Source organism: Atractosteus spatula, chromosome 17 (assembly GCF_055471065.1).
Source record: "Atractosteus spatula isolate fAtrSpa1 chromosome 17, fAtrSpa1.hap1, whole genome shotgun sequence".
Lineage (NCBI taxonomy): Eukaryota > Metazoa > Chordata > Actinopteri > Semionotiformes > Lepisosteidae > Atractosteus > Atractosteus spatula.
The window spans coordinates 13,440,312-13,464,451 of NC_142722.1; the positions used below are offsets into that span (position 1 = coordinate 13,440,312).

Below are 24,140 nucleotides of genomic sequence, written 5' to 3' on the forward strand. Positions count from 1 at the left end.
CTACTTACCATCTGTGAATACACAGCACTATTAAGGCACACTAAAAAACAGGCCTAACATAATTTTGATAGTAAAGAGCTTATATTTTAATCAGGTTTGTGTATTCTACTGTTGTTTTAAGCAGCCACTTTTTTCATTATGTGACAGGCACAAGATATTAGTGGTTTGAATGAGTCTTGTTAATGATTCATTTACTGTAGCTTCTGGGGATCCACTAAGGAAGAATGGTCACAAAGGATATTTTTAAAATAATGCCACGATGACCACTGCTGAATCACCTTTCTTTTCTTCTGCAGCATGTTGTGTTAAAGTTTTACAATTTTATGTTTTTTATAATGCTCCCAAAATACAGAGACATTCTTCTTTGTTGTTCTATGTCCCTGATTTTAAAAAAATATATATTTTAAAAAACCCACATTTAAACATGTGAATAATAAAAGGAACCTGAAAAAAATATTTTACACTACCGCACTTTACCTGAGAAACAAACCTTTAGCTTTGTTTTAGAACACAATTCAACAAGCAACTACTGTACATTCAGATTCAGGAGCTTATTAGGCAAAGATCTGTGTACAAGCAAAAAATACAGGAAAATAGGGAGGACATGTTTAGATAAAAATGTATTTATTTGGAACTGAGGGCACTTAATGTTGCATTTTTCTCCAAAGTGAGAGAAATATTGTACACAATGGGCAAAGACATAAAGAGTGTCTAATTGATTAACAATTAATTTTTTCTTCTCCTTGCTGGCTAAACAACAGACAGACTGAATACTCAATACTGCATCTGATACTAAGAGTGCACTTGTTTGGAAACAAGATGTGGTTAAAAACTGAGGTGGAAATGACATGGAGAAATCGTGTCCTTAGGAAAAAGTCTGGCTACAAAACATCTCCTCCAGTCAACTCTGAATAAATAGCAGAGACCCCTAATTATGTGACCTTGTGCTCATCCCTACAATGTGGTGATGGCCAGCCTTCTGTCTTGTTACCACCACAATTACAGAACAAATGCGTCAGACGGGCACTTCTAACATGAAGGGGTGCTCAAACAAGAATATAATTAGGGATCTCTATCTGTGCCTAACTATAGGCTATCAATCATTTAAAAATGTATAAACAACAATATATAAATAAAAAACAACAAAACATCCACATAAAAGTTAACTTGGCTTCTTCTTCCTTAAATAATTATTATTGGAAGTGTTACGGTCACAGCCTAGGGCCGGGGCTGGTCTTCCAAATGGGAATTTTTTAGACTTTCCCCAGAGTGGTTAAGACTTTAAGCAGCCTGTTGAAAATCCTCTCAGACTAAGGTTTATTGTAACCTGTGGGACAGAAAGCGGCTTCCTATATCTCAGTGCTTCTGTACATATACCTCAGGCATGTCTTCATTTAAATATTAAAAAATATCAATCTCAGTTTGAGGAACAGTAATAACACTTGGACAGCGAACGGCTTTAAGCCTAAATATTCATTCTCGACTCCTCCTCCTAAATCAGTGGTTTGTGAAACAAGGGGTGACAAAGGTAGTGTCCCGCAACTTTCAGCTTGAACTCTGACCTTTGCACCCACATTCCCTCAGTGCAAGGTGAACCTAAAACGTCGTCTGTTCCGATTTTCAAGTTATTGTACAGAACATTAGGTTCCTCTTTCCTCATATAACACAGGAGACAATAAATACTGTAAGACAGCTTCATGTCCTGATGGATACAGTCCTGATAAAAATATCAGGACACTTGTGTGAGGTCTGGACATTGAGTGGCCTTTTCATAAAACAGCGATTTGACCTGAACTGTACACAGCTCCTTGGTCCCTTTCACATCAGGCAGCTCTGTACGAAAAGGGAGGCCTCTGTTGTGCTGCTGGCGCTGAGGCTGCTGTTTCCGTGGCGACGACAATGGAATGTCCACAAGATGGCTGTTGGGGATGAACCCTGAGTGGGCCTTGTTTACGCCCAGCTGTCTGTTTGGGGGGTTCTCCCCAGGTGGCCTGTGGCCGTTACAGAACTGGCCGCCCTGGCGCTCGGTATACAAATCCAGCGGGCAGCCATTGGCTTTGCCTGCGGGGTTTTCCGCCACGCTTGCGTGGGTGGAAGTCCTGGTGCTGCTGCCGCCCTCAAACTGCTCCTTGCGGCCCAGGACGTGGCGCCTGATGATCCTCCTGAAGGTGAGGCGGAACTCCCTGATGCGGTAGGCGTAGATGAAAGGGTTGACCACAGAGTTGGCATGGGACAGGATGATGGCCAGGTACATGATCCAGCTAGGAGGACGAGGGCAGTGAGGGCAGAAGTGGGTGAAACAGTTGATGATGTGAAGAGGAAGCCAGCAGACAGCAAAGAGCCCCACGATGATGGCCAGGGACTTGGCCGCATGGACCTCCTTCTGCAGGATGGACCGGGACTTCTCCCCGTGAACGGCCTTGAGCTCAATCAGCTTGAGCTGGTGACGGGCAGCCATGAAGATCTTCAAGTAGATGCCCAACATTAGCAGCAGGGGTACCAGTACACAGGCAAAGAAGTTGAAGTACACCATATAGTCCATAGTGACCACCTCCTCAAACAGGCAGGCCATCATGCCCTCAGGGCAGGTCTGGGAGGTGTTGCTTGTGTTGGTGCACTTGTTCCAACCCAGCATGGGCGTCAGCCCAATAATGACTGACAGAACCCAGCAGATGGCAATTATCCCTTTAGCCCGCTGGCCAGTCACCAGACTGTTGTACCTGAAACAAGATTAAACAAGGACATTCAATTCAGGAACAAATGTGAAACCTACAGGCAAATGAGTGAGAGCACTGCTATTATTTATATACTTAATACAATTAAAAGAACATCAAATTATCTGTAATATATTCTCAACACAGTTTGCAGGCAAATCTTAATGATTCACACAACAGAGAATATGATCATAACTTGTCCATCTTACACCCTAGATTTCAACCACACTTCCCACTATAAATACCTAACACTTAGAAGGATTGCGTTTTTGTAGTCTCTCCAGTACATGAAAATCTCAGTCAGTATCCTTTCCTGCTTTCAGATTCGGACACACAGTATCTCTGCTTAATCAATGGCACCAAAAACCTGTAAGGTGGAAGCAATTGTTTAATTTCCTTCTGTTGGTCTTAGGCTTTGAGAAGATTATTAGTCATGAGGCACAATAAGGAAAAAAGCTTTGTAGTTTTTTTCCATTCTAGACATAAAGTGGTATAAGATCTTTATTATTTATAAGATCAATGTATGGCATAGATATTTTTATAGAGAAAAGTATTTATTTAAAATATTTATTCTGTTTGCCGGAAGCTACCGTATATCACCCTGCAGCTCTCAACTGGCTACCCACTGAAGCTCAGCAGGGTTGAGCCTGGTCAGTACCTGGATGGAGACCTCCTGGAAAGCTATGGTTTCTGCTGGAATTGGCGTTAATGGGACCAGCGGGAGGCGCCCACCCTGCGGTCTGTGTGGGTCCTAATGCCCTGGTATAGTGGCAGGGGACCCTATACTGTAGTTGGCGCCGTCTCTCGGATGAGACGTTAAACTGAGGTTCTGACTCTCAGTGGTCATTAAAGATCCCCGGGCATTTCTCGAAAAGAGTAGGGAGTTATCCCGGTGTCCGGGTCAAATTTCCCCCCTCGGCCTTTACCGTGGCCTCCAAATTGTCCCCATGTATGACTGGCTTGCACTGGCCCTGCGATGGACTGGCGCCCTGTCCAGGGTGTACCCTGCCTTGCGCTCGCTGCTTGCTGGGTAGGCTCTGGCTTCCCGCGACACCGTATGGTATAAAGTAGTTTGGCAAATGATATGACATTTATTCAATTTTTAGCCTGCAACGTAAAGTACATGTTTCAAAAAGATAAAAGCTTATCACAGAAGGATTACACTTCAGTGAGTGTTTGGATCGGGGAACTCAGTGTTGCTTGTGCCCACTATTAAAAGGACCACTGCACTGAGAAAAAAATCACATCTCTTTTTATATATTCCATAAAAAGATTACATTTCACATTACATTTCTCCTAACACTGATCCAACAAAGAATACTGACATGGATAAAAATCAGACACATCTGAGATTTTTTTACAAACATTTTAAAAAAACAAAAGATTAAGATCCCTCTAAATAAGGTGATGGTTAATCAAAAACATGCCTAAGAACGCTATTCTGCTGTTTTGCCTCTAGCCACCTTGTCGAAATGAAAATTCCTAATCAGTGGAAATTAAAGTGAAATGCCCAGAGCAAAGCAGTGGGTAATCAATACCAGTCAGTAGCCACTATTTAATCCATCACATCTGTAGATCACCCTCCATCTTAAAGGGCAAGTTTAATGCACTGTAGTCTCTTTCAGCTGGTCTGTGACAGAGCTGCGCTGTTTTAGAACAGGAGAGAATGCAATGAACATTGGCTGAAATGTGCTTTTAGCACAATTGACACATTTCTGTAGACCAAACATACTACACAGTGCATAGGATTGACACTTTCAAGAAAAACATTGAAACGGTCAAAATAAAAAGATGTAAAACTCAGTCTGGAACAGGCAGAAGATGAAATATTTTTGTTTTAACAAGTCATATTAAAAAAAAATAGCAAAAATCTAATTTTTCTTATAAGGAATGTCTTTAACATAAAGGGTTGTAGGAGTATGGGACACACTGCCCAGATGCTGAATCTGATAATAACCCTTACACTTATACAGTATAGCTCTTTTCTGGACGCTCCACTCAAAGCTCTTCACAGGTAATGGGGACTCCCCTCCACCACCACCAGTGTGCAGCCCCCACATAGATGACACGACGGCAGCCAGAGTGCGCCACCACACACCAGCTCTCAATGGGGAGGAGAGCAGAGTAATGAAGCCAGTTCAGAGATTGGGATTATCAGGAGGCCAGGACACCAGAGTAACATCTCTTTTCAAGAAACGTCCTAGAATTTTAAATGACCACAGGGAGTCAGGACCTCAGTTTTATGACTCATCCAAAGGACGGCGCTTTTTTTCCCAGTGTAGTATCCACTATCACTATACTGGGGTATTAGGACCCACACTGACCGCAGGGTGAGCGCCCCCTACTGGTCCCACTATCGCCTCTTCCAGCTCCAGGGAGCTTTCCCAGAAGTCTCCCATCCAGGTACTGGCCAGGCTCCCTCCTGCCGAGCTTCAGTGGGCTGCCAGCTATGATTTGCAGGGTAACACATGGCCTGATTCACAAATTCCTAGTAAGCTGTATTTATATTGAGTTTTGTCTGAGTTTATTTTATTTAATTTCTATTGCATTATTATCTATTATAATGTAACCTTATTTTCTAACCTTAATTTTGTGATTTTATATCTATTTAGATACCTGTCTGATTGGTTTTTATGGGACAATTAGCTGGCATGTGAATTTCGGGAATGGATATACAATGTATACATATACAATGTCTACAGCTCAAAGATGAGTCTGATATAGGTTTGCCTCCTGGACACTGCGGGACAACTGCGGAGTGTTTTCTGATAGGTTCTCCAAATTCAATCCTTGACTCATTGGTCACTACGCCTGGCTTACAGGACACAACAACACTGAATGGAAAGTGCAAATACCACTGAGAAAATGAAAGAATCCAACTTAAAAAAAAATGAAACGGAAAGCAATGCTTCCTACCACACTGATCTTACAAACAGGTTTTAGTCAAGAATTGCTCTGGAGAACCCACAACAAAAAGATACGCATTCGAATGAGCTTATCACTAATCATTCTCTCTCTGCTCCTGTCATCCTTCTGTAGTGGCCTCTTCAGAAGCACTTCCTGTATGTTAATAAGGCAGCCTTAATGAGTAGTCTGAAGATTTCCAAACTAGCACATATTTCAACTTTTGTCCATTCTTTTTTGCCCAGTGATGGCTAAACACGTCATACTTCACGATTATGGGGAAAGTAAATTTTGGATTATCTTCCAAAACAGACTGGCAGAGACTACATACAACTACAGCTTTGCTTAGCAAAGCAGTTGGTCACAGTTTTAATAATCACAGTCTGCTTAACTTATTAAGGCTCAAATTTGTTTATTTACTATAACAGAGCATAACGCCCTGCAGGAAAATCTTGTTTGCATAAGGGAAGTCATACATGAACTTGAAGTTGGCTTTTACTGGTTCTCATGAGACTCTAGCACTGAACACAATAGTATACTTACTGTAGGTGCTCAAACATCAAACAAACCATTCACAACTTGAGCACCTCTGATTAAAAATAATTCTCCTCTGAGTAGGTCAGGGTGACCCATTTTACATATGTTTTAGTCGCCTGGAGAGATTAATCTGCAAAATAGCAAATGTGATTGTGTTTGTTATAAAGGTCTTTTCACTTCAATGGCTATAAAAATATAACAATGTTATTACATTTTAATTACACATCACAAAGTGGGCCTGTGGTTTGTGAAACTAAAAGTGTTTCTTGCACTCTTTGTACTGGGAGCCTATGAGCAGGTCTCTATGAGTGGAACCTACAGTATGGCTCATATTCAGAGCCATTTATCACCTATTCAGTTCAATTAAAACCTAACAGAGTTTCTCACACACCTGGGACACTGTGGGCTGGTCTGTACTTGTTGAAGCTTTGTCATACTCAGAGCCATTCATCACCCAATCAGTTCAATTAGAGTCCCAGAGGGTGGAATCTGTGGAATTTCTACATGCAGCAAAGGAAACGGAATAGTCAATTTGGATACACTCACTGCTACTAGAACAGCAGCAACAGATACTTACAGCAGGTTAAATGGAAAACTCTGAGAAATAATTATATTTTCAAATGTAGCAGTGCCCTTTTTAATTTTTTAATAAGGCAATACCAAGAACCTCAGCAAATGAACATGCCCTGTGCAAGCCAGGAACACCCCTCAGGCTATACAGGTGTCCACTTGTCCACTACAAATGGCCACTGGTGCCCAGGGGCCTAAAAGAAGGACTTTCTGTAGGATGCTTCAATTAATGCAAATAATAAATGAATGCTTACATTACAGTACCAAACCATAACAACAAATCAGAGCATTTGTATTGTAATGTTGGCTTATTATTTTTACCACATGAAAAAGTACAGTACCTTTGATCTCTGACACATTCTGTGCTTTGATGTCAGAAAACATGCCTGTGGTGCCATTTTCCATGTATTCTTCCCAGAAAGCATTATAATTAACTACACTAGGAGGACAGCTGACTCCGAGGAGCACATTTCCCAACAAAAGCACAAGCTACTCTTCGTTCCTCATCAGGAGGTTTGGCTGCTAGTGCCTTTCACAGAAGTTGAAAGTTCCTGTAATATCAGGAATGCCTCAGGGAGAAAAAAGCTTTAGATTCCACTCAAAGATGAGTATTTTGACCCTTGAAGTTAAATAACATTTGCTTGAGGTTAAAGGTCCTAGGTATGTCAGAGGTTATTTACAGACATTACCTGAATTTGAGCGTTGTGTATCCTTTGCGTGCCTAGTACCCATTTAGCTCTAAGAGCCAGAAAGACATATTAAAGTGTTCATATGGGGCATGAAGAATTACCACAGCTCTTTTCACAATACACATGGGGCTTTATAACAAGGCTTAAATCACACCATAGGGAAAAAAGACGGACAAGACATCAGCCTAAATGAAAGACCTGTTGTATATCTGGAGATTTCAGAGAAAACCAATTTCTAGGACCCTTTGTGTCTTCCTCATGCTTTTCTTCTCTCTTGGACGGGCCGAATAACTCTCTTACGAAAGGCCGAATAACTGATGCGCATGGACGCTGGCAACCCACCACAACCTTTTACTAGGAAACAGGAAAGGCTGTGTTCAGTAGAATCCTACAGTTATCATGGGGTACTTAGTATAACTATCAGGACATTTCTTATTAGCTTGCTGTTATATTGCAGGATTCAAGATCCTACAGCATGTTCTACAGGATTCTAAACAATAGTAGAGGATCATACAGGACAAATCTACTCTAAGATGGGATCAGATTGTACAACATGTGTTATAAAATACTTAATTAAATGCATAATCCAATGAGATGCTCAGGAATAATTTTGCAAGTGCAGTCCTGTTACCTGAGAGGGATCTTGATGGCGATGTAGCGGTCAATAGCAATGGCCAGGAGGCTGAAGATGGAGCTCTGGGTGAGGACGAGGACGAAGCAGGCGATGAAGAGGCAGCCGTGGAAGTGGGCGCAGAAGCCGGTGCTGATGGTGATGGCGAATGGAATGGCCAGCACACCCACGGCGATGTCGGCCACCGCCAGAGACACCACGAAGAAGTTGGTGATGCTTTGCAGGTTGCTGTTCAGACACACGGCCCAACACACCAGCACATTGCCCAGCACCGCCAACACGGCAATCACCAGCTCCAGCACAATGTAGATCAGGGAGTCATGTGCTAGCATGGTGAGGCAGGCGGCACAGACACCAGGCAGGAGTGATGGAGCCTCCCTTCAAAGTCCATCGCTGCAGCTTGCACAGCGGAAAAACCACAGGGACTACTGTACCTCAGCACAAAGAGAGGAAAGGGATCTGAAAGGGTGAGGATATGCTAAAAGTTGAATTTCCCAATATGAAGGGACAGGAAGCCACAAAATTCCAAAGATCAGCACGATCTGTTGTAGTTTGACAGTTTTTCCAAAAGAAGTGCTGTATTCCCAGACCTTCTGTGTTTTCCACCTTTCCCTGTGTGCAACACCTCACTCTATCGGCTTTCCTTGCATGCAGGCTTCTGAGGGTCTACTGAAAAAGACATCTGTAGTGTGGCTTGGAAGGGACAGTGTTTGTGGAGTATCCAGGTGTCAGGTGAATTTGTTTGTCCTCATTTACATATTGCATTGTAAGATTTGGTTACATCCTGAAGCCTTCTTGACCATCAGATTGAGCCAGCAATCCTGTAAAAAAAGACACAAACAAAGGGCAAGTGGTTAGTCATTTGTTTGATACTGTATATCAATTTCTTTGAAATCGGTGTCAGTCACGAAATACATTTATCATTGAAGCTTGAGAGGGAGTCTACAGGAAAGGTCCAGAGCTGGTTTCTAACATTATTTTCCTAGCTAAGAAGAATGGCAATGCTTCTAAAGGTAAAGCTTTTAAAAAGACACCTGGGTATAAGAAGCTGCTGCTTTTTTAATAACCTTCAAAACATACGTTTCTCATCTCCTGCTCTTCGCCTTAGCACTACACAAAGAAATCTGACCCTTTTTCACTGTTTCATATCATAGGAATTTATGCTGAGGTGTTTAAAAAAAACTGTTGTACTATGGAAACATACTGTATTAAAGTAATAGAGTAACCGAGACCGTACACACAGTAGGTAAGACTTTTGCTGAGAGAAGGCAGAGTAAAATGGGCACATTAACTGCTTACAGATTAGTTTTCAGGTTAAATATCGTTTTGCTCTGGGAAAATAACTAAAGCACTCTGGGGGCTTCATTCGCAGCAAATAAGCTAATGGCACCATCTTGAGAAGTCATCAGTTTTAGAAGGCTTTTTTTTGTAAACACTGACAATGGATCTCCCTTCTGTTTCAGCCTGAGAAGCTCTTCTCACTGGGGTTACTGAACCCCCAGGTTCTTTGGGGTCCCCTATGCCAAGTCCAAGAGCAAGCTAATAAAATGAGAAAGGTGTGCGGTAACGATTGAGTCATAGGGTGTGCAGGGATCTACATAGAGGAAGAAATGGAAAAAAAAAATACCGAGCCCCAGCATTGCTGAGAAAGCATAGATGTGCTCTGGAGGTCAAATAAAAGCCACAAAAATAAACAGAATGTTTATTCCGTTTTTATTTTTTTTAACCACACTTTTTATTTATACCACCAGTTAAAGTAATAACAGTGTTCTTCTATGTTCTTCCAGCCATTACTGGAAAATTCATTACGGCAATTACCAGACTAATTTAAAATCTTTTGTGTAGAAGATCAACACCAGCTCCTGTTTTATTGGAAATAGTTCTAAATATTAAAGACAGGAAACGAGTAAGGAAACACTGATTTAGTTTTGGAATTTTTGGTTTAACAAAATTTGTATAATTCAGCAAGAAATCACCAAACTACATACACTGCTCCTGCATTTCCATTTCTGTACCCTTTAAAGCGCGCCTTTTTCTCAGACCTCAAACAGCCTTCTCGGTTTTCTAAATGCTACTCAATCTTTTTGCCCTTTTGAAACCTACAGTACTTGAAAACAACATAAACATACATTTTGTTTAAAAAATAAGCAATCTATTTACTTAATTGACTTAGAGTTATTTTTAACAGCATCATATTTTGCAGAACAAATTAACTTTAAAGTACTGTAGATCCTGAAATGGCCGAAATGTCTTTTATATCCACGGGACAAAAATTCCCCATTTTCCATTATTCTGCTCATTTCTCATTTGACTCTCTGGTGCCTGGCACTTTCAGGTCACAAGCTGGTCATGTCCAGACATGCCTTTCTTTCTACATCAGGTTTTAAAGCCAGTCTGAAAAAGAATGTAAGTTTCTTCCTAAGAGCGCGAGTCTGGACTGCGCAAGAAGTAGCGGCTGTTTCCCATGTATTCCTAAAATCACATGTTGCACTCGTAGTAATGGCTACTGCGTGCTACAACATTCAAATGCCAAAGCAAAAGCAAAAGCTGAAATTCATATGATCTCTCAAAAACTCAGAACGCCTGGTGTAGGAATAGAGAATAGATTTCTATTACTCTAAATGTTCTACATTTATGAGGAAATGGTGCCAGGGGGCACTATGTAAAGGTAGCCTGCTTTCTTTCAGGATTGGTTAAAACTGTGTAAAGTATCATGTTTCACTTTAATGCATTGTGGCAGCCAGCACACAAATGAGTATGTCCAAGCATATACAGTAGAAATCCTACCTGCATAGCATTTCCTGTTAGTGGCCATTGACAGCTCTCGGGGATTGTATAATTAGAAGGTTTGTTTCCAAGGAGACAACCGTCCCTCTTTGTACCAGCCATGTCCAAGTTAGAATACTTCAGCAATCAGCTGCACTTTATAACTGAACATCTCCAAAGACAACAGGCTTTGTGTGCTGGTTTTGCGGGCTGGAAAATCTCAACTCTTCCTGTGGTTTGCAATGTACTGATTTAGGGGAACAGTGTGCGAACCCAGAGGAAGAATTCTTAGCTCATCTAAGAAGTGTTATTGTTTCCACAAGTCATGACGATGCCATTTGCTTCTTGAGAAATAAGAAAGCAAAGACGGTGACATATTTAAAATGTCCCTGTTGGCAATGAGTACAAAAAAACAGGATATGGAAAATGATAAGAAAAAATAAAAGCCTACATCATAGAATATGGTGCCCGGAAGGGCTAAATGTTTGATAATAAAGAAAGAAAGCTAAGATTGAGACAAATAACAGATAACATTGGTTTGGATTTTGACAATAAGCATTGCAATGCTTAGATATGACATCTCCTTAAAAGAACAGAAGATGGAAATCTCTTCCATCAGCTCTCTGGTTACTCTTGGGGCACTAATTGTGGCCCAACCCAATGCTGTTTTTCAGAGCTAGCAAGTGAAGTCCTAAAGCCAAAAACACCGCTACTTGTCCATTAACTCACAGAAAGCTGGGAAAGAGTAGATACGGGATTATTTTTGACTCAGTAGTTGACGCATAAAGACTTTCCAGAAGGCAATCAATGAAAATCGGACACCAATGAGATTACAGGATCTAAAGCAAACAGATGACTGTGATAGTGTATTCTGTAAGCGGCTGTGGAAAGTCTCTTAAAGAAATATATAAACTTTCCCCCCTACGTGTTTTTCTAGTTTAAGGGAAAAACATAAGAGCAGATTAACATATTTAAAGCAGTATTACAGCCAAGAATAAAGCTATCCATATTTTATAGCATCCATGGATTTCTCTTGTTCGTCAGCTTTCTCAATACATTGACCGCTGTATCAAGAGCATCACAACAATTGGGGCTGTTGTAGTGGTCTCACTACCCTCGTCCGTCTCAAATAGGACTTCAAAGCAAAATGTAAAAACTTCTATAATTTTTTGGTAAGTATTAAAAACAATCATTTATTTGATTAAATATTTTACAGTATAAAGCCACAGTTTAAAGTCTTAGGTTAAAGCCACTACAAACCTCTACGGAACTGCTGTATTTAAAATCGGTCTACTCATGTTCTGTATTCATGTTTTTGTTCATCAATAAGAACATGTATTACTAAAAATCACATGTTGCACTTGTAGTAATGGCTACTGCCTGGACCTGAGTGAAGTGATTGTGTGGTACTTGAATCTGCTTATGGTGCAGAAGCTACTCACCACACAGCAACAGTACCTGTAGACTGGATGCAGTGTATCTAATAAGACCCGATAACCTTCACTTGCACTGCCAGTAATCATTACCTTTTCTCACCTGTCCTACCTGCACTGCCAGCAATCATTATTACCTATTGTCACCTGTACTGCCAGCAATCATTACCTTTTCTCACCTGTCCTGCTACATACATTGTGCAGCAGGTGAAGACTGCTTTCATCTTTGTTATGACTCAGTCAGGATTTGCCCCTTAGACTCCTTGAACATGGAACAGATGGTCTCACTGCTCTAGGTCAGATCACCAAGGTAAGTCAAGCTACTACAAGTGCATTCAGCTGACATACTGTAATACGAAAAAAAAAGTTAAAAAAAGGCCATGAAGTGTTAATAAACTTGCCTCACTTTTCTGAACTGAAGGGAGGATGTGGGTTTTGCTTTGTCACTTGCCTCAGAAACGGGCACTTGTGAGAGCGTTCGGCCACATTCCTGTTTCACTTGGCACATCTCACCCCGTCAACAGGAGAGAGAGAGCAGCTGGAGGGCTGATGCAGCTCTCCTTGACAACACTGCAAGCATATGGGCGCAGGGCTCCAAAACCCTACTCTCCCCTTGCTACAGACAGGCCATGTTCCCTTCCTAAGACATCCGTGAAGCTACCATTCCACCTTTTGGTACTGGCGGTACCATTCTGTGGTATTGGAGAGGACTGCATGCCAACAAATATGACAAACTGTGTCTCCCCACCTCCCGGCCGGCAGTGACTTACTGTAGCCTGACCCTGGCCACTCTCTGGAGGTGGGGTGAGGTAAGGTTAAGAGAAATGGTTTTTATTTTATAACTCAAGTACTGATTATAGGGGAAGACAAGGACAAGCGGCCTTCCTAAACCCAGTGCTCTGGACAGGTCCCTTTCCGGGTTGAGCCGCCTGTGTTTCCTGCTCAACGCTCTTCATTTAGACCAAGGTGGGCTGAAGATAAAAGGGAGTTGTGCACGCTCCTCAAGACAATGCACGCTGTGGATTTCTCCAGTGACCGGTCTGGAACAGGCCAGAGGAAGCCCTGTGCTCCACTCACTGTTTTCTCTTTACGATAATCGCTTCTCAATATGTTTACTTATAATATACTTAAAGAGAACTGCACATACGCACGCCAGCCTTTCGCATACGATCCAAAAACACAAAGCGTTGTGCTTTTCCTGTTTCTGCAGACATGGAAAGGTCAGAACTGGCCCAAACCGGTTTCATCAGAAAGGCCATGTTTATCAAGGAGAATTCCCACAGTATCAACTGGATGAGTTTCCGATGGTGCTTGTGGCTTCAGTAGATAGCAGCTGTTGCCTTTGCAGATACAAATACAGAAGCTGAGCATGAAAGAGCTTTAACAAATTTTGGGGCTACAATTTTTCTTGCTGTTTTTCCTCCAGAAATTCCTACAATTTGGGGTTGGTGTTCAAAGCTCTTTCTTTAGAATTTGACACAGAGAGCAAGTAAAACAAACTCACACTACATACTAGGTACACACATGTAAAAAAGCTCTTCATACAACCATGCATGTACTCTAACGTGACGTTGTGTTGTCCCACAACTCAAACACTGTACATAGTGTACAGTGTACATACTGTACATAGAACCATTTTCAATGAGCAATGGATGATTCAATTCATGTTTTACAAATAAAAATGCTTTTGTGAATAATACTGATAAAGCAGGAATGTAATGCTTTTACCACTGTTCGAATGCCATGCATCACTTTACACAAATTCATTCTTAAATTAATCAAAATACCTTTTTAAATTGACGTCTGCACCTCATAAAATCCTGAAAGAAAACAAACAGCTATGCCCGTGCTAAAGAAGTCTGACAAGTTTTTGAGAAAAAATAAGTGTTTTCTTAACAACAAGCAAGCTTTAGGTATGTTGTTACTAATTCTTTGTAATAAATTTGATAAGTGCCTCTCCTTACATTAATTGTGAGCTAAGCAACAAGTCCTTTCACTGTTAAACTGTTTACAGAGTACACAAGTTTGTTTTCCCCTTCTATGGGAAGAGAAATGTGTGTTTCTCATTGCCTTGGTGTGGTGCTGGACCTGTGGGCCTTTCATGTCCCCAAGAGGCTGGCCAGAGAGCAAGTTCAAAGTGCAACGTTCAAAGGGTAGAGAGCAGACAACAGAACAATCCTTGGACCTTTAGGTTTGTGCAATGTGTACATATATGTGTATATATATGTCAACCAACTTAATGCTCCTATATATTAAAATAACAATGTGACTTTATGGTCCTCTAGCAATAACAAAAAAATATAGTGATGGCTTTATTTTTAGTTTTATTATCTTGTATTTTTGTACATCCCATCTTTGTAAACCACTGGAAATTGCAGTTATACCAAAGACCTTTTAACATCCTTCTTTCATCATGTACTGTATGCTTCTCCAGCTGATAAAACAAGCAATAGCAGTACTAAATTTAGAACTCCTTCAACCTCATTTCTTCATCAAACTTACGCCATATAAACCCTTGAAAGGCATAGCAACATGTATTTTCATGAAAGAATAGCTAGACTGAAATTTTAAACTTTAAATATGACATCGGCCAAAAAAGCAACGCAAAAGGATTAAAATGTTTGCAGTTTGTTACCATCCTTTGAATTCAAGCATTCCTTTTCATCTTCACCTCTAGATACAGCCCATCAGCTCAAACTGCTCTCCTGCACGCACATGCTATTTGTTGAGACTTGGACTCGGAGCCATTACCCCTGAAGCACTTATGTTTTGACACAGATAGTCAAGCACAGCGCTAGGAGGAAAGACCTAGCTGCTGCCTCATGACTGCCTCATTGAGCTGGTGCCCCATTCCCAGAATGCTGCCTGCGTAGAATTTGTATGTTCTAACCTTGTTCGCATTGCTTTTCTCCCACTGTCCGTAGACATGCTGGTAGGTTAATCGGTTTCAGGGAAAACTGACCCTGGTGTGATTGTGTGCAAGTCTGTGTCTGTGTTTGCCCTGCAATGGACTAGTGTCCCATCTAGGAACTTGTGCCTAGAACTATCTCTAGGTCTAGTTCTAGGTCTTGTGCCTGTTGCTTGCCAGGATAGGTTCTGGCTCCCCCAGGACCCTGAATTGGAAGAAGCAGTTGAAGCATTGAGTGGATGGACATATACAAAGGAATGTCTGCACAACTTCTAGGGAGAGGAGAGACTCCCTCTATTGTTGCCACCAAAAGCTTGTTTATGCTGAGGATCAATCCTTTCTTTGGCTGGGTGTTGAGTGGATCCGAAGCATGTTTGAACAAGACTGTCAAATGGAAAGCCCCTAGTTTTAAATGAGGTGGGGAAAAAAAAGAAGCAGGATGAAGGTCAATTATCTTTCATTCATGATGTCAGATATGGGGTCCATTTAAAAAAAACTCATTGCATCTACAATGCATGAGTCCCTTAAGCTTCCATTTGGAAGAGCAAATGAACAAACAGAAGGCAGCACCAGAAGCTCGGACTTTGCCTCATGAGGGGCTCCAGTCAGGCTCTGTGAGAGGTTGAGGACAGCTGTCTTTTAAGCGCTGCCGCCCAAGCAACACCCTCCTCCAGCACGGATGGGAATCTACGATGTGTGAAGTCACTCAGCGGGGGCAGGCGGCTTATTAAAAACAAGCAGAAACGATGAAGTCAGCAAAAGGAAAACAAGATAATTGGAGGACTAGCAAACAGACGAGCAGAAATGAAAACCAGACGCTGGGAGCCTTTTTTCTGCATTCCCAGCTTCCCCTGCGGCCCAGGGGCAAGACCCACTAATATGACCTCATTTTGCTAAGAACTAAAACAAATAATCAATCACTGTCTGTGACCAGCTCCTCATAGAACCGACACAAGAAACCTGATCTTTAATGATGAATTAGCTGTACTTCAGCTCTAGTGTTATGTGCTAGATGGCACATACACAGCCCTGTGACAAAACAAAAAAGATCAATTTTATGTTTGCAGCTGTTCGTTGATTAATTCAATCTCCATAAAACCTGGTGGTCTTAGTCAAAAGACGGCCATTTCAACACAGTTATTATATACTTTCTTTTGGGGAAGACCACTTTATTTCCTAGGCTTAAAATGAAGTTGATAATGTTCATGAAACAAAACACCAGCTCAAAAACAGAGGAAACACAAGCACAGAAGTGCCTGGTCTTGCACATCACATAGCACCAGATGTATAGGCTTATGTAGAATGCTACAGTGTTTAATATCTGTACAAATCTTGAAAAAATCTACACCACTCATTTTGGGTTTTAACAAGGCATGGTAAACAGGAAACCAAGATTAAACTTAAGAATTCTTCACCCCACAAATATGAATGGGATTTCATTTGAATTTAAAAGTGATCAAATTAGCACATTATAGTTAATTTACAAATAAAATGATACGTCTTGAAAGTAAAGTGCTGTTCAATGGAATTATATTACACTCTGGGGACTTTATTCATATTTTACTGCTCTTGAAAATTGTTATTTAACAACATGCTGGCAAGACTTTGACAAGCATGTACAGTAGATCCATTGAGGCATTTTTTCTGATCCTGTAACAAAAGAAGTTTGGAAGACTATCACTAAAACTATTCCTAGAGCTCCACAACAACATTCCAAAATCTGATTAGAGACATGAATAAAAAAAAAGAACAAAAACTACAATTTGAAAATATGATGCCTAGTTAACAGCACTTCAGATTTGTCATTTCTGAAAATATGTACATTAGCTTATCTCTTCTAGATCTAAACTATCATCTACATACCTGTTTTTCATCAAGTAATTATAATAGAGGAGAAGAGGCTGATTCTTCTTTTTGGATTTGTTATTTGTCTTCACAATAATTTTAGTTTAGGTAAACTCTACATTTTATGAGTTAATGGGCATTTGAATTGAAGCCATTTAAGCTGAACTCTTTACATGCTCTAGAAACTACTGAATCACCCTTGAGGAATTTTCTGATAAGTTTGATGTTACTTTTTGACCTACTGCAACCCCTCAACTTGCAACACATGTTTAGGCTCCTCTCAGTTCCCTTGTTGAGTTCTCCTTAAACTATGGTGTAGGTTTAAAAGAACTGATTAAAATTATTTATCTGAGATACAGAAACTGCTCTTGAGAAGTTTTCTAGTGTTCTCTCAGCTAAACATTCAACTCAGAAGATTAGTTTTATGTAGTTCGTATTGGCAAGACTTTTAGCTGAGGACAAAGACCTCTGTATTTTAGAGAAAAGAAAAATATCACAACCCCAGGCTGAATTGTATTTGATTATACAGTATACAACTTTGATTTATTTGATTATATACAGCTACAGTATTTGATTATATACAGCTTAGCCAAATATTATTATGCACTAATGCAAAGCAAGCATTGTGCCCTATCAACTAGCAAGCAAAGCAAATAAAGCAAGCAATGTGCACTATCATTCATAATCCTAGCTTAAATTTCTTAACCTGAAATTGACATACAGTACCTTAAATACCTAAAGACACATCAAAGCATTTTAAAGGGTACATATCACTTAACTGTCAGACATAATTGGGAATTTGTCCCACGTATTGAGTGTATTGAATATATGATTATTTCAGCAAACACCTTTTTTTAACATTTGTTTCTATAAGCTGCTATTCTTGTGATACTGAGACTAGGCTCAGTTTGGATTTAATTTAAATTTGTGCTGCTGTTTTTTCTTAGCTGTCCTGTTTGTACTTTCAAGCAGCAATTCTAACACATCCGGCTTCTGAAAGGACTTCAGAAGCCTTAAACACTGAATGAGAGTGAAGTGCCGCCTCACGACAATGCTAACTAGTTTCAGAGACCTGGCTCTACCAACGGGCTTCTGAATATGTTGTGACACTAATAACCTTCCCCATCAGGTTTCCCTTGAAGTGTCTTTGAGAAGACTGTCCAGAAGGGGAAAAGACTCACGGGTAACATCTAAGCAGAACCAATCCTCCAGGATGACATGGCAGAGAATTAGTGGAAACTCAAGATATCACTTTATGTTTTTGCTTTCTACAATACTAATTTACTACTCATTCTTCTATAGAACAGAAATTTCTATTTTTCTAAAAAAAAAAAAGACAAAAGACTTTATCATTTACACCACACACTTCAAAAGTGCTCCAGAAAGCCCTTCAGGCCCAACACTCTATAGTGATGTGCCATTTCTTTGAAGAATGTCAGGAGGACATTGGAAGCATTGTGATAATCTTCTCCTGAATACGAGATGGCTCACCCACCTCTCCAGTGACACTGAGACACTGGCAGACACAGAGAGGCACATTACTTGCTTTAAAAGGAAACTTATACAAAAAAGAGAATCGACCCAATTAGAAATACTGATAGAACACGTGACAAATCCCGTATTCTGTTTTTCTTAACGTAAAACACTCATGTTCTCAACAGGGCCTACATGCTCATCTATTATTTACAACTGATGCAGCACAAAGCGTCCTCAAACATGTTGACCTGACATTGAAGTTATGCTGCCGTTAGCCCTCTTGGGTTCAGTATTACATAAGATGTCTAAATGTTCACCCCAAAGTTATTTTTACATGCCTTTATGAAAAAACAACACTGAGACATGAAAACCATTCTTGCTGCCTGTCTGAGACAAAGTTTTATGCAGCAAAAGTGTTTTGTGTCATTCAACTTTCAAAACACCCCCCACTGGAAACATCTCCTTACTGTGAAGGCATTTTCAAGTGTCAGGTTTCAACGAGGGAGGAAGAAACTTTAAGCTTTCATGGAAAGGCTTAAAAAAGATTGGTGAAATTGTGATTTGTCACTCATGCTGCTCTGCACTCTTTGGATTGCTTCTACCCCTATCCCTAAGGTCAGTGTGAAAACATTTGGATACTGCAAAGACAAAGGTGCTCAAAAAGAAGCAGGATTAGCCTGCCTGCAGCGGGATTTACTGTATTAAAACACCCAGGACATAAGGACATTTCATCATCGACAAGACGGACAGCTTTCACTCTTCAAATCTCGAAATGGGTGACAAAATGATGGTGGACAAGAATGTGCCCACAAAACGTGATACCACTCACTTGATAAAATATTAGGATCCTCCACAGAATAATGCTCTGAGCCTTGGACAGGAGCTGACATGAATTCCTCAAGGTGGTGAAACATATACTTCCCAAACCCAACCCCGTTCTTTCATTGGGATCACCCTCAGGAAGGTGTGAGAGGGGCGATGGAGAGTGGGATTAAACTGCATGGTCCTCCATGTTTCAATAGGACCACTATCATATTCATTATGATCAATATGCTTGGCTCTGGCCAAGGCAGGTATTGCAGGTGTGTCACACTTCAAGCCAAGCACAACAACAGTGTCAAGCCTGACACTGACTTTTTCTAATTTATTATTATTATTATTATTATTATTATTATTATTATTAATGTGGATCCTGGTCTTTGGTACAGGCAATGAATCCTTAAGATCACCTGGAGCTCAACCATTCAACCTGCAGCTTATACAGGAGCAGGGTGAACTTTGAAATAAAGACTAGATTTCACCACAACTCATTTCACAGAGGAAGAAAGATACTTTGTCACATTTCTAACGTGTGTTTCATACAAGATGAAAAGTAAAACCAAGAGCTGATGTGAAACTTTCCTGGAAAAGGAGGAAGGCAAACGAGAGCATTTTGTGTCCTGGTACTCTGCCATCACTCTGGGGCCTGCATCAGATCAGGCTAATGCCTGCTCTACAGTGACCCCTGGTGGTACGGGTTTCTCACATACACAGGACTGGCATAAAACACTTACTGTATGTCAGCCTTCACAGTCCTGCCATTTGCGATCATACCAAGAGATTAATGATGCCATTCACATCCTAGGAGAATTAAGTAAAGAAAACTTAAAGGACGTACATGCATCATATGCAACCCTTTTTGCGTCTCTTGAAACAATTTTGTGAACACTATGACGTCTGACACAATAATCATTTTTAAAATGTAGCTGCATTTGGACAAAAGCAGGTACTAATTAAAGAAACATCCGTCAGACCTATTAACAGTAACACATGTTGCTTATCTTGAGTTCTGTGAAAAATGCTATGCTTTTATCAGATAAGATATTTAACTTGTCAGAGATGTATTTTTTCTCAAACCACATTTGTCAAGCTTTTAAATACCCCAACATACAATAAACCACTAAACATCGCTCTGGTTTCTTTTTAAAACCTTGCTTTCCTCCATTGCTCCTAATTTTGAAATCACTTCCAAGGCCTAAACATGTATTATTCTACAATACATTCATTGATCTTCTTAAAATGTAAAAATTATATCTTAAGGTTTTGGAAGGGCACCATTAATGTTTTTTTTATCTTGCTGTGATCCTCAGATAAGATAATAATTCACAAAACCCTTTGACAGTTTTTTCTATTTGATTAGAATTTTAGAGTGCAGCAGAGATACTCAACCTCCTAATTACACAATTTTACTGCACTCAAGTCCTTAATTATTTGATACCAACCATGATCAATACAGCAATCAAATAACTTGTTCTATCAAAGTTCTGCAATGGCGCTAATCGAAAGACCACATTGACTATCCCTGTTGTATAGCTTTATTACTTTGAGCGACATAAAAAGAAAACGAAACTTAAGCAGTCTCACTCTCTTGATACAGGTGCTGCACTGAAATATTAAAATTGACCGTGTCTGTACATACACGCCTCGTTTCCTGCCTTTCGGTCTGCATGTTATAAAAATCGTGTTTTTCTGTAGCCCAAATTTAGAGCTACAGTATTTACATTCAATATGAACGTTTTGAGCCTTCTACAATATTTGATCATTTCTTAGTTCATGTTGAGTTACTGTATGCTATTATTTTCACAATGAGCTTTCTTCTAAATACTTTAATACACCTTGGGGGAAACCTTACTGCCTTTCAATCGTTAGAAAGAAAAAAAAACAAACATAAAATATGTTCATCCTGTAACTTCCCTCTAAATCTGGCGAGCCTCTTCTGTGTCGTAGAAAGTAACACTTTCTGGCCAGGTGTGGTAACTTGAATGTTGAATTGTTTCTATATTTACACTTAGACAGCTATCGGTTACAGGAGACGGTTATAAAAGATCATAATGACTATTCCAAGAACCTACACGTTGCGTAAAGGAGTTCTATCAGTTTATCACTACAACTAAAATAACAGGCCCTTAACTGATCCCTTAAAATAGTTTTATATATACAGTACACAAGCGTAGTTATCTGCAGGATTGAAACTGCAGCTATAAAGTATAAATGCGTAATCTGACGGCTAATAGAAACTGGAATATTTTATGTACGGTAGGAGCGCAATGCATTATGCATCTCCAATACACACTTAGGACCATTTCTTATTTCGCAGAATTTTAACGGACAAAATACAGTACAAAATACAACGACACTTACTCCGACAGGCTGAATTTAACCATTTCCATTCGTGACTGACTTTATGGTGTCATTGTTTTTTTAATAACGCACTGCTTGTCTGATCACTCCCGACAATGAAACGACGTACTGTACTATATAGTTTTAATTTTCGAGCGCGCCCCGCTCTGCGCTGAATACCGTGTAATTCTTTAAACTGACTTCGTTGAGATTATCTGAAAAACTGCCATCGATGAACTATAACACAGCTCTCTGGCATCAAATGTATTTTTTTTTTCCGTTTTAAAACAAACAACAAAGGTTTCTAGTATTATCTCGCGAGGGGACTATTAATTTGAACAACTCAGGCTGTTCTTAAAGGCAATTCTGTATGTAATTGAGACATGGATAAAATCTACAATGTCTGTCCCAGGACCTTGCGGAACTGCAACCTGGACAGTACAAACGTCCCTAACAGATCACGTTCACAGGGATAGATAGACAGACACCGATTGACCAAACCCAATCCTTGACTTTGAACGAGGAGGGCCAAGGCTCCCTCAGAAAAAACAGGGCACGGTGAGAACGTACATACTCCACACAAACGTCACCCCAGCCCAAAATCGGACCTAGGGCCGAGAACACTAGAGTCGCTTCCTTGCCAGAGATAGTCGGCTTTCGGGAAATGAGTGAAGTGATAGCCAATACACTCCAGTGCACTTTAGCGGTCAAATAAATTAAACTGTTTTAAAAGTGATGAGACGCTGAATAATACTTTAAAATGTCTCAATTTTAAGCAAGAAAAACGTCATTTGTGTGTCGCATCATCAACAGCAGGGTTTACCCATCAAGATGATGACATTATTCTGCTTTAGGTACAGCTCTGGCGTCAAAGACGTTCTGTCTTTCATAAGCTTGCTGAGACACAACAGCATTAATTTGCATTGTGTTGTTCTCGAAAAACCCCACAGTAAATTGTGGTACAGCAATCATGAAGCGTTTTGTGTAAGAACATATCTTAAAGAACACCAAAATCTTCATCTTTCACCATTAGGTCCACACCAGTTAGAGATTATTCCAATAATATACACACTGGAGCAGCCATTCACCGATACGAGCCATTACAATCTCACTACTAAAAGCATTTGCTATCAGGGTAAAACTACACGGAGTCATCTCAGTGCTACTTCCAATATGTCGATGTCACAGCACATTTCTGTTTTCTGGAAGACTCAAACATCACCACTCTAGATACATGCAATTCTAACACATATTGCTATTCGGGTTTGCTACTGTAATTCATAAATGACTTTCCGACCATATAAAGTTGACAAAGTTTTACTGGGATGGAGCACAGATTCAAGAGCTACTTTCTCTAAACGAGAGACAAGAATGTTTAATGTTTCGACGAATGAATGACGAGATCATTTTCGGAGTGTTTTGAGGCGTTTTGTGGACAAAAAGATTAGTCCCTGAGCCCTTTTCTGGGGTTGTTTACTGAAAGTGGTTTTAATTTACAAAGCTAAGACTGATTTCAAATGGCATTCTGGCGTTGCGAACTATTTGTCGTTTTAGGGCATTGAAACAGAATATCAAATATTTTTTTTTTGTATTTCCCTTGGCAACTAACAAGGGGATGTTTTCGCTCTTGTCAGACAGAAGACCGTACAAATATATCATAATAGTTAAGTGTCGTAGACGAAAGAAATAAACGTACCTTGTTCTATCAAGAACACTAGTTTTCACAGTTGCTTTCCGAAGTCCCGTATCAGCACCAACAAGTCCAAGTGCTTTTTAATAACCGAGACTGGGACCCTGTTGGTTACAGTTATTTTTTATTCTTTTTGAGCATTATTTGAGCGCACCCATATGTCGACATACCGCTAATAAACAGCTTGATAACACAACGCATCCGATTCTATGTTGTTTGTCATCCGCTTTTTCACGCAAAAGGTTTTCATTTTTCATTCAAAAACAGACATTAAATCCATTCGTTTCAAAGGCGCCGTTTCATGGAAACAATAATATCCAATTGATACAGTTGTTACACGGGCTGTAAAAGCGTCTTCAAAGTCCATTTCAGTAGCAAAAAAAAATGTAAACATAAAAACACAAAGGTCCCGCTTCTATATTTTTGTAGTGTCCCGACAATCTTGTAATCCGTGACTAGTCTGAAGTCAATTGCAATATGTACCACTGTAAATCTATGTTACAGTTCAGTGGGCGTCTGTCTTCTGCAGGCGAACTTCTCTCGAAGCTCAGTCCAGGAGTTTCCGAACCCGCCTTTGCAGATGAACGGGCGAGTTCACTTGAATCTACTCGCCTCTTGTGGTTCAGTTCCCGAGTTTTGAGCCAAGAAAGCACATTCAGATCTTGAGGAGTGCGTTAGCGACCAATAAGACGCCGAGCCAGGCGAACGGCCATGTGATTATACTGATCAGTGATGTAGTGTGTGTCACATCCCCCGGACTGCCGGGCGAAGTGAACCTGACGTAATGAATCAGAAAAATAAACTGTTATAACTACAGT

The 24,140-nt window shown here is 40.3% G+C and overlaps 1 protein-coding gene across 1 annotated transcript; it reads right to left on the reverse strand.

Annotated features, from left to right (window-relative positions):
- Positions 1-607: 607 nt before the first annotated feature.
- On the reverse strand, positions 608-23,429 carry adora2aa (adenosine A2a receptor a). Its single transcript, XM_088936135.1, has 3 exons — positions 23,329-23,429; positions 8,046-8,866; positions 608-2,720 (listed from the first exon to the last, which is right to left on the reverse strand). Exons 2-3 carry the CDS (start codon positions 8,375-8,377, stop codon positions 1,730-1,732), a joined length of 1,323 nt encoding a protein of 440 aa, XP_088792261.1. The 5' UTR covers positions 8,378-8,866; positions 23,329-23,429; the 3' UTR covers positions 608-1,729.
- Positions 23,430-24,140: the final 711 nt, after the last annotated feature.

What these genes read in the sequence shown, in the direction of transcription:
- adora2aa (XM_088936135.1), bottom strand. Translation starts at nt 8,377, where the DNA reads ATGCTAGCACATGACTCCCTGATCTACATTGTGCTGGAGCTGGTGATT. An exon ending in GCCATCAAGATCCCTCTCAG is followed by an intron (nt 2,721 to 8,045) that starts GTAACAGGACTG and finishes ATCTTGTTTCAG; the next exon opens with GTACAACAGTCTGGTGACTG.